Here is a 13865-nt window from a genome sequence, read left to right as displayed (position 1 = left end):
TATTGTTAGACTATTTGTCAGTAAAAACACAATTCTCTGTCCCATCAGCCACTTTATTGTGCTCACGGCGCACTCTTCAACAGTATGCAGATATGTGGCGTACGCTCTATATCACGTCATCATAAATAACCCGCACAAGAAACTTTGAGCATAGGCTACATATAGTGCTGGGCGGTTTGAACAAAAATTTATATCACGTTTTTTTTTTTTTTTTTTTTTATTATGCAAGTTTCCCAGTTATTATTTTTTTTTTTTTCATGCATGATCAGGTGTACAATGCATTTTCTTAGAGCTGAAACAACTAATCGATTTAATCGATTAAAATCGATTATTAAAATAGTTGTCAACTAATTTAGTCATCGTTTAGTTGCTAAACAACTTTTATTTGCCGTAAGCGGCTCATTTTGTGCATATTTAAAATCTGCGGTGACCAAAGTGTGGCAGTAATGAGCCACCGAAGGGGTTTAATTCAGCCAGTACAGCAGGAGACGTAGCGAAATGCAAATAGCTGGCCTCGTTTTATGTCACGTGCTTCCCGAACTGCATCTGCAGTATTCAGCTAAAAAGAAGAGCAACCTGTAAACTCTGCACTACTGAAATGTTTAACGGTTTAAGACTTTTATTTGTGCAGATTCTCCTGTACAATGTTGTTTGCAAATGTTTAGTCGTAAAAGCTAATAACATTGCTTTTTAACAGTTAACATTTAAAGATTTACAAACATGTTCTGTGATCAGTTTGTCATTTACCAGTTCATAATTCAGTCTTGCAGCCTAATTATGACTGAATAAGAGAGGTAAATGTGTAAGTATTCACTGCTCTTTTTCACACAGCAAGTTTTTTGTGTGTGTCAATTTATTTTATTTTTTTCTGGTCAACCTTCTGATGGATTTTACTTTAAAATGTGAGTTCCATTCAGGTTTCATGCCACTGGCACTTCATTCGAAGGATTGTTTACAATTTCACAGCATAAGCTATAAAGCTAAACAGGTATAAGTTGTGTGTTTACAGGGAAAAAAAATGCAATGTACTGCAAATTTTTTGTTTTATTCTTATTCTTCGTGAAAATATTTTCTGAAAGATTCCTTAAGCTTTGTTCGGGATGTTAAACTACTTTAGGAGCCCTAAGGACTGCCATGGTTAAAACACTATTTGAAATCTCCTTGTGAAATTTACTAGAGTATGGGCCAGTGTTTTGATTGCAGAAGAGTTTGACAAAGGATTACTAGCACATAATAAAACAAAACTCCAGGTATATTTTTGATGAGGATATGACCATGCAAAATGGTTAATATCTCTAAAAAGTCTATGTTGAATGATAAAGACCCTTTGTTAATAATTTGATTGGAAAAAATGGGCAAAACTAAAATATAAGTACATAAAGATTAATCGCTGTCGCTGCTTTGAAGTGAAAACATTGTAAAGGGTCCGTCTGAAACAATGTCGCGTGGCCGGGGTGCAGCATAACATTCGTTCAAAACGTTGAGTAATTAAATACATCGGTATGGCGGTATATTAAAAATTAATATTGCAACGTAAATTTACACCGGTTTTCGGTATGAACCGGTATACCGCCCAGTACTAGCTACATACCTTGTTCTGTCATCCGCTAAGTCATGAAATCACCAAAAAGGTGATTAAAACTACAAACTGCATGTACTCGGCACACAAGAATGTCTCTCAAATGCATGTCCTATAAATTCTGCGATTCAAGATTAGCCTATTATATAAGGCACACGATATGTATTTTTTATTTATAAATTAATGCACAAATAAATGTGAGCACAGTGCACTTATACTAGAAAATATGCGAAAATGAAAACATTAAATGTATAAAATGACTCCTTTTATACTCTGGCATTTGTGACTGTTGACTTCGGCCTTTTTCAAATTTCTGTCACTACGCATGCCTAATTCAGGAGTATGCAGTGTTGGAAAGCAAGCATTTGAGAGTTTCTAGAAGCTGAATAAACAATAAAGTGAGCCCCTTTATTAAAATACCTGGAGGTGAGGAATAATACAAAAATTGTCATATTCACCCAGTATTACTTTATCTAATTTACAAATTTCTCAATTACAAGTAGAAAATAATTGTAGTCAGTTGTTTTATAGGCACTGAAACAGTCCAGTACATTATAATCAAACATATTTTTATATTGAAATAATGAAGATGTCTGTGCCACCCCAGACTGGTTGCTGTTCCCAACCTGGCCACCCATATGAAAAACATCCTGGCTAGTGCATAGCTATTTACTAGTGTAACTTAATACTCCCAGTTAAGCAGGACTAGGTTTTAGTGTAGAAAACAGAGTCTTTCAGCATTCTGCCCTGTAAGCCTGTTTCCTTTTGTTTTCATAAATGGCTCCCACTTCACTGAAGGCTCGTTCACTGGGCACCGAAGACGGTGGGGGGCAAAGGAACTTTCTTGACAGACGAGCAAGAATGGGGAACCTTTTCTCATTTTGTTTCCACCATTCAAGTGGCTTGCCCATCCTCCTATCAATCACTGATTCCAACTAGTGTTATTAATTATTATGTTTTGTCGGTCTAGATCATGAAATGCTTTCTGACAAAGTGCTGTAACTTATCTATGCATTTACACAAAACTATAAATTGGGTTACTCAACCGCGATCATGTGTGGAGACAATAAATAATTTCCACAGAGCTGCATTTATTTAGATTTGTATTAACTAAATAATGGTTATGTAGTAAATCAAATGATTCTATAATTTAGGGGGTTTAAACGAGATAATCTTGTCAAAAATTTCATGCAGTGGCCGTGCTTGAGGCTTCCTGATCATCAACCCAGTCATGTGCTGAGCAATATGAACGAACTTTTTTTCCCGAGACTATATAAAGTTAAACAGCACTTGTCAGTTGGCATTTTATGATCTAAATTTAATCTAACGTTAAATCATGAAATGCCAACTGACAAAGTGCTGTTTGACTATAACTAACTATTGTTTGACTATTGACTAATATAACTAATAATCAACCGCAATCGCGCATGGAGATAATAAATAATTAATTTCCACAAAGCGGTATATTTATATGTGTATTAGCAAAATAATTGTTATGTAGTACATGATAATATAATCTAGGGTGTTTAAACAAGATAATCTTGTCAAAAGTTTCATTCAGTGGCCGTGCTTAAGCCTCCAGATCATCCGTCAGTTGCTAAGCAATATGAACGAACTTTCTCTTCTAGACTAATGGTGAGCATATACAACAGATAGAGAATTAAATTCAGCGCTTTTATTTTACATGCACTCATTCATGTCTGTTTTATTTAATTCATGTAAAGATACGTCTTTATTGGGGCAGGACATGACGAATTACACTACGTGACTCAATGAGTTCGTCTCAATTGTTTAGAAACAAGCTGCATAAATTAACTATATCAGGAATTTATGTCTCAGATCTCATTTTGTGCATGTCTTTTATGTTAAATAAAGTTGATTAATTAAAGCAAACCAAGTAGAACATATACTTTACCTGTGCACTGAGTTGTTGTTGACTGATCTCCTCAGACGCCCGGGCTGCAATGGCGGAAATCTCAAAACGGCCACAAGATGGCGCCGTAAATCGGCGAATCCGATATTATAAAACCGATACCCGATTATGGAAAAATGCTTAAATATCTGGAAAAATATCGGTAAACAGATACATCGGTCGATCACTATAAGATATCATGAAAAATGTCTAGACCCCCCACCCCCCAAATATAATAAAAAATATTTTCCCAATAGTTTTGAAGGCTTCTACAAACTCTTTTGTCAGTAAACATACCACTGCATAGTTTTTTTTTTCAATTATAAAACACTAGACAGAAACATAGACATCATATAAGTGATTTATTTGAGCACTACAAAAATACAATAAGAATAATTTGAGTAAGAAAAATTTTTTTTTTTAACTTTGTTTGCCAATTACAGAAAATCCTGAGATTGCTAGAAATGCAGCATTTACAATGAATTACAATGCAAATAAATGTTGATGTGCTGATGGCCACTTATAAAAATGGTAATAACACAAATGTGCCATAAAGTAAATAATCCACTCTCTCTATTCATATAGACGCCGTTCACTTTGATAGCCGTGATCATACAGTAATAGCGAGTTGGTTTGGGCTGATTTGCACTCAAACAGATGGTAATCATGCAGATACATTCACATTCAACATAAAACACACTCTCACATATATAAAAAAACTGTTGAAAAATAAAACAAAGAAAAAGGCAATAGCTATAAGTTCTGCCTCCATCAGCTCACAGGTGCATCAGAGCGTGTCACGAGGGAGTGCCAAAATTCAAATATACTATCTTTCGCCTATCATTCATTCTTTTTTCCGGTGGATCGTCTCGTTCTGTTTATGACACTGTACGCTGCAAAACCATGCCGTTTTTTTACTACCAAGATGCAGTTTCCGACCGGGAGTTATTCCATAACGGACGCAAACTGTTCTGTCGCTGAAAAACTGAAACATAATCTGGTATATACAGCATTTCTAATGTTCATGTTTTTATGTGTACTGCTTACACAAATGTAGTTAATACAGTCTTTATAAGCTTTCCATTGAAAAACAGCTGTTGTCGATGCTTGAGGCTTAGATCTTTATAATGATACATAGTTTGTCAAGATTAAATTTGTCCCATTTCATTTAATCTATTTGTAAACATTGACACGTGCGAGTTGAGGGGTGTTGAGGTTAACAGGTTAAGTGTACAGTATACTGTCCTGCACATTTTATTTTATAAGCATTTTATTTTATTCTACTTTTTACATTTTTCTTTATTTTTATCTTTTTCCATACCATATTTATATATATATTTTTTGTTTGTTTTCTTACTGCTGGTAATATGCTCCATGTATGTGACAAATAAAAATCTTGAATCTTGAAGAATCTTGAACTGCTCTTGTGCTGCAGTTTAGTATATCATCAGCTACTTTTCTCGTGTTCATGTTCTATTTACTACAAGCTCAATTTGAAAATGTGTGATCGTTACAGTAAAGGTATTTCATAAATCATCTCTTATTCCTATTAAACATAGAATCTTAATTATTGTCCAACTTCCCTTACAAGCCCCTTTGGCTTATAGCCTAACAGAATCTTCATCTTGAAAAAAGTACAATGAAATGTATTTATATTATTAAACTTTCTGATGTTTAACAATATACTTGGATAACATGCTTTTCATCCTTTTGAAAAATTACACTCATACACAGTATCATCAGCTCATCTGTTCTCAAATCAGTTCAGGGTACTGATGCCCTGAAAACCGATGAAACAAAAACTGTTTTTTGACTCGAGGACTAGAACCGCTTCAGCAATGTTATAAGTAGCTGAAATAATTTCATGGTATGTGAAAACATCTCAAGGACCCCAAAATCACCTCATATATTCACCTCATTCTCACTCATACATATATTCACAAACAGAAAATTTCTCTGTAAAGATTGGTCTAAACATTTTTAAACTATCTAATTGTTACAGTATTATTTTATATTGTATTGAACATTTAAAAACATGTAAATGCAATTAAATTAAAATTTTGTAAATGTTTCACTTCATTTCATGCAATTAGTCAGGAATTATAGGTCTGAAAATGTCAAATTTGTCAAATGTTAAGTTATGTCACAATAACAATTAATGCAAGTAATAAAAATTACTTGATCATCAGAAAGGATCTCCTCCACTGATTCAAAGGTTCTTCTTCTGAGGAAAATTCTGGCTTATTCATCACAGTGTGTCTTCTTCCAGAAATGAAAAATAGCCGAGATTAACTTGATGAATCTTCATGCTTTGTTTACAGAGCTGATGTGGGTGTTCACATGTTTGCCATCTCATGTGGATGATTACTGTATGAATAAAATGTGCTACACGTAGGAGTGATCCCATTACAGATAAATAGCTAAGACTGAAAAAAGACTGGACCTAGCATTACATACTACTTTATCAGAGAATATTTGTTTTTGACATGATTTACTGCATTTAAAAGTTGACACTTCAAGCTTTCCAAAGATATATTTCTCATGTTTATGTGTCATTTTGGAATTTTGGTTCATTTTTGTGATGCATTTCAGAAAGAAAGGCCAGAAAGCACACCAGTTTTTTTCTTTATTTTACCAAACAGCATTTAAAAAAAATAATAATAATAAAATAAACTTGAATTTAATTGAGTTTTTGTTGGTATTATGAGTATATTCAAATAAAACTAGACCCTTTACAGATTTTAACGATGTATGTCTCTTTAATCTTTATGATTAAAAAAAAATAACAGAATAATTTCTTCCCTTTGCCATTATCAGGAAAAAATGCCACCTTTTTCTTTTAAAAGAGATTAAAAGTAATCTGATATCACGCAGTGAAACTGCACGGCCATTGGTTCGTGCAGTGTTATTAAAACAAAGCAATGGCTCGGCAGTGGTGCTGCACAAACCTATGACAGCAAAGCCTGCCAAAATGGGCGGGGGATCTGGCTATATATTGGCCACTTCGCCACAGGAATTCAGATTACTTCTCCTTCAGCGACGACGTCACAACGCTTCACTGATCTCTGCTGAACTGCTCACCGTTGACACACGACTGCTGGTCCCTGCTGCAGACACATCGCTTTCCTGCAGCCATTCTGGCGAGAGAGAGAGCGAGATTGAAAGAGCAAATTTCTCTTAAAGAGCCTTTCTACAGCGTTGTTGCAAATGGCGTCTCGTCATTGCAGCTCGTCCAGAGCCCCTCTCAGGGCTCAGGGTGAATCTTGCCAAGAGTCAATGGATATCATTTCTGGGAACAGTGTTAGACTCCGTGACGATGAGGGCAATGATGGTGTCAGAGCACGCTGCAACTCTACAGCGACTCACGGCCTCTTTCAAAATAGGTGCTTCTCACCCCATAAAAACATTCCAGAAGTTGCTGGGCCTTATGTCAGCAGCATTGCCCGGTGCTACGTATGCGCCCCCTCCAATATTGGCTGAAACATCGTGTTCCACCTCATGCGTGGTCGAGGACACCTGAATATCAAGGAGAGTCAGGACTGCATTTTGGCCCTGACACCTTGGATGAACATGCAATGGATGAAACGGGGTGCTCCGCTTGGTATGGTTTGCAGAAGAAAAGTGATCTCCACAGACGCATCCAACAGAGGTTGGGGCGTGCTGTTTGAAGGGAAACACGCTTTCGGCCGTTAGTCAAAAGAGGACAGCAGTCTTCACATCAACTACCTCAAGATGATTGCAGTTCAGCGAGCCTTCCAGAGCTTCCTTTCAAACCTAAAGAGCCACTACCTTTTCTCAGCTGAATGAATCCACTCCTAGTGGGTTTGTTTACATCTCTCAACCCCGTGGCTCTGGCCGGGGAGGAGGTCTCGCGATAATTTACCGCGAGAAGTGGAAAGTCTTGCTGGTGTCTGTGCCTGTCTCCAGCTCGTTTGAATCTGCCATTTGCATGTTGTCTGGCCCCACTCCAACAATCATTGCTACTGTCTACCGCCCCCCTAAACTGATTAGTGAATTTTTTATGATTTTGCTGCTTTCCTCACCCATTTATCCTCTCTCTCGCCAAACATAATACTGCTGGGCGATTTAAATATCCATATGGACAATATCAATCTGCCTCTCACCAAAGACTTCACCTTATGCCTTGACAGTTTTGGATGTCAGCAACATATTACTTTTCCAACACACTGTAAAGGACATATTCTGGACTTAATCTGTTGCTCTGGTGTCACCCCTTCTGATCTTACAGCTGATGAACTCCCCATATCTGACCACTTTCTCCTCTCATTTACTGTGAAACTCACTCTATCCATATCTAAAATACCACGACTTATTTCATTTCGGAATATAAAAAATATCAACCCCGCCACTCTCACTTCAAGTATTCACTCCTTCTGCCTCTCTGACACTCACAATCTATCCACCTCTGATGACCTCGTCTCTCATTACAACACTGGACTCCACAATATTCTTAATTCCCTTGCTCGGTTAAAAACCAAAACTGTTTTTTTTTCTGTCTCTGCCCCTTGGTTCACTTCCGATCTTCGTCTCATGAAAGCCAAAGGTCGGCAACTTGAACGTCTCTACAGAAAAACTGGTCTCACTAGTCACAAAGAAATGTACAATAACCATATCTTACTTTATAGGGACTCAATTGCTAGCACCAAAATCAACTACTACTCGAAGTAGTACTAAACTCATAGTTACTGTTTTCCCTACTTAACAATATCACCCAACCCCAGGACTTTCTCCCCCTCAATTGTATACAACCTCCTTCTGCAACTCCATTATGTCCTTCTTTACTGAAAAAAAATTAAAAACATCCACCAGCACCTTGAAACAATCCCTCACCTCAACATCTCAGCTGACTTTCAACCATTCACTCACTCATTCTCCTCCTTCCAGCTCCTCACTATTTTAGAAATTACAGAACTCATCCGGAAAACCAAGCCATCTACTTGTCAACTTGATACCCTGTCCACACAACTTGTTAAAGCCTGCCCTCCCCCCTGGTCCATCTAGTTTCTGCTATCATTCACTCCCCTCTCACCACTGGAACTATCCATACATCCTTCAAAACTGCTGCCATTACCCCAATTAAAAAAAAAAAAAAAAAAAAAAAACTGGTGCCGACCCCTCCACCTTCAATAACTTACGTCCTATATCCAATCTACCCTTCATCTCCAAAATCCTTGAAAAAAGTTGCCTCTCAACTCCATTCTCACCTATCACATAATAACCTGTATGAACAATTACATTCCGGTTTCCGCCAACTCCATAGCACTGAGACAGCACTTTATCAAAATCACCAACGACCTTCTTATGGCAGCTGATTCTGGACTCCTCACCATCCTCCTTCTCATCGACCCAAGTGCAGCCTTTGATACCATCTGTCACACCACCCTCCTCAACAGGCTTTCTTCCATCAACATCACCCACACTCTGTTAGACTGGTTCACATCTCATCTTTCTGGTCGCACTCACTATCATTTCAATCCCACATCAATACCATTACCCGGTCTGCCTACTTCCACCTACGGCACATCTCCTCTGCCCCTCCCTTACCCCCCACACTGCTGCCATCCTTGTCTACAGTCTAGTCACTTTCCATCTGAATTATTGTAATTCTCTCCTCTTTGGCCTCCCTCACAAATCTCTCCATAAACTTCAACTGGTCCAGAACTCAGCTGCCCGCATCATTATTCGAACCCCCTCCATTCAATACATCATTCCTGTCCTTCAACAGCTCCACTGGCTCCCGGTCCAGTTTCGCATCCAATTCAAATTCCTTCTGTTTACATTCAAGGCCATACACAATCTTGCCCCCCCCCCCCTCTTCCTCCATACACCTGTCTGTCCCCTCTGACCATCTCACCATGGCTGAATTCTCTGCTCCCCGTCTCTGGAATTCATTACCACCCAACTTAGAAACATTGATTCATTCCCCCATTTTAAATTGCAACTCAAAACACATCTTTTCAAAACTGCCTATTCCATTTTATTATTATTTTTTTTTTACTTCTACTGTTTTATGTATTCATGTACGGTGTCCTTGAGTGCCAAGAAAGGTGCCTGTAAATAAAATGTATAATTATTACCACGTGCTGGTCAGATCATGCCCCTATAGCAGGCCAGTTGGTGGGCAGAAACGACTTAGTCGTCCGATTTATGAGAGGTGCCAGAAGGCTTAATCCCCCTCGCCCCTCCCACTGTCCCTTCATGGGACCTGCCCACGGTACTGAGAGCCCTAAAGAGGGCCACCTTTGAACCGCTACAGTCCATAGGCCTTAAGGCCCTGTCACTAAAGACCACTCTGCGGTTGGCACTAGCGTCTGTTAAGTGTGTGGGCGAATTGCAAGCACTCTGGATAAGCCCTAATTGCCTAGAATTCGGGCCTAACGACTCTAAGGTCGCCCTGAAACCAAGGCATGGCTATGTACCAAAGGTGCTCTCCACACCTTTCAGAGCACAAGTGGTCAATCTCTCTGCATTACAAAACACAGAGGATAATCGAGAGCTGAATCTGCTTTGCCCAGTGAGGGCTCTAAAAGTCTACATAGAGCATTCTGCGCCGATAAGGCAGAGCAGCTCTTTATATGCTTTGGAAACCGCACCAGAGAGCTACCGGTCTCAAAGCAAAGGCTTTCTAAGTGGATTGTGGAAACAATCCAGCCTAGTCTACTCTTCTTTTGGCCTGCAAAGCCAAACTCGCCATCCACATTTGCTAGATTGAATAAGGCTTCAGTTCAGGAGAAAAAAGGGGTTTTTCCCATAGCGTCTTCGACGCAGTACTCGTTCCCGTGTTTTAGGGAACCAAGGTTACGTTAGTAACAGAGTACGTTTTGTTTATTTGGAATGTGTCAGACTGTTTTCATTAATCTTCTTTAAAAATAAAATAGCAACCTTATCTAAAGTGCTAAACAGAATCCATAGTTTCTGTTAAAACATCAAGTTTTTATTCGCTTAGTTATTGCGACAAGTCAAGAACATTATTTAAAAAGCAGTCTTTTGTTGTAGAAGTGATGGTTCTACCATATTTGTAATGAGTTAAGTTTGCAGCTGTAGCTCTCCATCTTCACCAGTATGGGGTTTTGAAGTCGCCCAGGTCAAACCCTTTCCAGGGTCAGGACTGGGATGAATGACTGACAGTGCACATGCTTGAGTGAAAGTAGAAATTTATTTTTACATTCAGAATGTTTTATTTTTTAATGATGATTGACTTGCAGCATTGACTGAAGTGCAGCAAATTCTTAGAACCAAACTGAATTAGGTTTGGTCTGTAGAGCTTATAGTTATATCTTTTATAGATATGCAAGTTAAATCTTTGTATATATATATATATATATATATATATATTATTTTTTAATCTTGAAATTGCATGTGTTTCTCTACTGCTGATCCAGAGACTCCTGTTCACAGTGGCTCATCCTCTCCTTTGCCTATGACTCCCAGCAGGGATAGCACTGGAGGGCTTTTCTCAGGGCTGGAAACTCAGATGAACTACGAATTAAATGAGGTTAGTCCTAACCTTGGTGCAAGTCTTGCTTTTCAGTCAGTAGTCAATCGTAACTAGACTAGATTAAATTGCATACACATGGCGTTATATTGGTTACTCAAGACTGTTTACTGGTTGGTTTTATTCAGCAATTTATTAATAGATTAAAAAAAACTTTTCAAATGATAAAATATTAATCTTTAAGATCTTAGTTATGGCAATGTATTCAGTTGTATACAGTTTAAGATTAGCCCAAGACTAGTTTCTATTTCTCTCTCTCTCTCTCTCTCTCTCTCTCTCTCTCTCTCATTCTCTCTCTCTCTCTCTCTCTCTCTCTCTCTCTCTCTCTCTCTCTGTCTCTCTATTTAACAGCATTAGCTCAGTGAAATACGTCTTCCTTCCATTAGAATGAATGTTTTCCCGCCTTGCTAAATGTTGGGCTTGTGATAAATAAGTTGTATTCGCCTCAATCTGATTTAGTAAAGTCAAACTGCAGACAGTGAAGCTGCATCACTGAGCACGAGTCCCGTGATTCCGCTTGGTCTGCAAACACCCACGATCACAAATAACAATGATTTTCATAAAATAATGATTATTTATAAATTGTTGATTTGTTATTATCATTATGGTCTTGTGAAAATAATAATATGGGCTGCGAGAAAATAGTAGTGCTGCTGAATGCAGGCATGTTTCAGCCCAGTAACACACCGTTACTCAGCCAAAAAACAGACCGAATTCAGTTCAGCTGGAGGGGGTTGGATTTTTGGGGGTAGTTATGTATGATTTGTGGGGGTCGAGATAAAGGTGTGAATTGCTCTTTCATATTGACAGTGTCTTATGAGGCTTTCACTTGCTGAACTGGTTTATATAGGACTGTTGTTTTGGTTATAGACTAAAAAATGGTCTGCCCCCACGTAAGATTATTCTAGTTCTAGTCTTTCGTTTGTTATATTCAACTAATCAGAGGTTCATATTAAATTTACAAAATCAAATCTTAATACATCCCACGCTCAAGCACATGCATTAAGTTTGCAACAAAGCACATGCAGAAGTAGCCTAATAATTGTGAAAAATTTGACATTTTAATTATTTATTAATAAACAAATGTTTTCTTGTCGGCTGCAGGATGAAATTTACAGTGCTGGCTCTCTCGGACGAGAGAAATGCAACATTCACAGATTACACAATTTGTTTTCCTTTAAAAAACATTTCAAGCTTTCTGTAGATATATTTTCAATGTATGTGAGACACCATGATATTATGTTAATTAAAACATTATAAATTCATTATCAGGAAAACATTGAAGTGATGAGATGGCGCCTCCCTGTCATTAATGCACATTAATAATTTTTGCACAAATACTTGAATATGAGCATCGTGGTTTTCACTTGCTGCAAGAACGCTCCATCACGAGTACAATTCATGCCAACAGCCCATAATATAACTGCATATTCAGCAAGAATTCATGTTAAACATATTTAGCTATAGCTTGATCAGAAGGTTACAATGACTGCAAGAGTCGAGCGGGATACTAAGAGTTTGTCTGTTTCTTTTATTGATTATTTTCAGGTTAAAGCATCATTTAAACAGATTCACACGCAATCGCTTTCGCAATAATGCATTCAAACAAATGTAATCTTACTGTACTACTACAATTATCAGCATGCTATCTGATTTTGAAATCTTGAAGTTAATCAATCTGTTTAGATAAAATAACTGACTGGAATAACTGTTATTTTCATCATAAACAAAATTTTCACAAAAGAAAGCAGCAATTAAAGATTTAATGCTTACAATGTTATTAGTTTGGCATGTGATATAGGGAAAAAAGTTTACATAAAATAGCTTAAACCACTTTGAAACTCTCCATTTATTTTTTTTCCAATTATTATTATTTTATATGCTACGTTATCAACATAACATTTCAAACATTCTGAAATACTTTATCCACAGAGTGAAGGCGGAGCGTGTTTCTGTTATCAGTGTGCGCGGAGGGGAAGTTGTTGCTGCTCACTGCTCTCGTGTCTTGTGTAGACACACAGAAAATGTCTGCTCTATTTACAAATAATTTCTATAAGAAAAAAAAAAAACAGTGCCTGTTACAGAATACCCGGGAGGCTGTGGAGTAGCAAAAAGATAGTTTTATTTAAGGCACAAGCAGAGGAGCGGGTAGTGTTGGGTAGAGTGATAAATGGGTCCGTGATAGCTGGGTGAAGACGTCAGAGGAGGGAGGTGTACCACACACATACACGCTGGAGACTTTGATCTTCGGAGGATCGCTGGAGAGAGGTAAGTAGAGGAAGAGTTGGTCCTTAGAGACGTTCCTCTGGGCCATATCCTTCCCAGTCCACTAGATATTCAAGTTGTCCACCACGCCGCCAGGAGTTCAGGTTGTCTCTAACTTCATAGGCCGCACCGTCTTCTAGGAGGAGTGGAGGGGGGGCTTCGGTTTCGCCAGGTTCTGTGGAAGGAGAGACAGAGGGATGGTGAGGTTTTAGGAGAGACACATGGAAAGTCGGGTGAATCCGGTACTCAGGGGGTAATTGGAGTTTATAAGTGACCGGATTGATCTGCTGAAGGATGGTGAATGGACCAATGAATCAGACAGAGGCGGATGTCCCGGGTGGACAGCCAGACTTTCTGACCGGGTTAGTAAGTTGGGGCCTCAGATCGGCGAAGGTCGGCTGTGGTTCTGCATCTGTGTAAGGCCCGCTGGATGCCACTGCTGCTGATGTTGTACCCAAGGAACTGCACTGAGGGCTGATGGAAAGAGCATTTCTCGGCCTTGAGGTAGAGCTGAAAGGCCTTTAGGCGTTGCAGGACCTCCGCAACATGGTGTCGATGTTCTGCTAGGATCTGGGAGTATATGAGGATATCAT

At 38.5% G+C, this 13865-nt stretch overlaps 1 protein-coding gene across 7 annotated transcripts in view; it reads left to right on the top strand.

Annotated features, from left to right (window-relative positions):
• LOC128003797 (male-specific lethal 3 homolog) overlaps positions 1-13865 on the top strand; it is a 219403-nt gene that overhangs the window by 122797 nt on the left and 82741 nt on the right. For 6 of the 7 annotated variants that reach the window (XR_008179028.1, XM_052592772.1, XM_052592592.1 and 3 more), the window contains exon 10: positions 10895-11007. The exons of the other annotated variant lie outside the window; for it this stretch is intronic. Coding sequence is in view for 5 of the 6 variants with exons in the window: in XM_052592772.1 (XP_052448732.1) it covers positions 10895-11007 (113 nt within the window). In the remaining variant the exon portion in view is untranslated. The remainder of the gene's footprint in view (positions 1-10894; positions 11008-13865) is intronic. 7 annotated transcript variants of the gene reach the window in all.

The sequence above is a fragment of the Carassius gibelio genome, chromosome A1 (assembly GCF_023724105.1).
Source record: "Carassius gibelio isolate Cgi1373 ecotype wild population from Czech Republic chromosome A1, carGib1.2-hapl.c, whole genome shotgun sequence".
Lineage (NCBI taxonomy): Eukaryota > Metazoa > Chordata > Actinopteri > Cypriniformes > Cyprinidae > Carassius > Carassius gibelio.
Note: the sequence above shows the minus strand (reverse complement) of the source record. Positions and strands in the feature narration are given on the sequence as shown.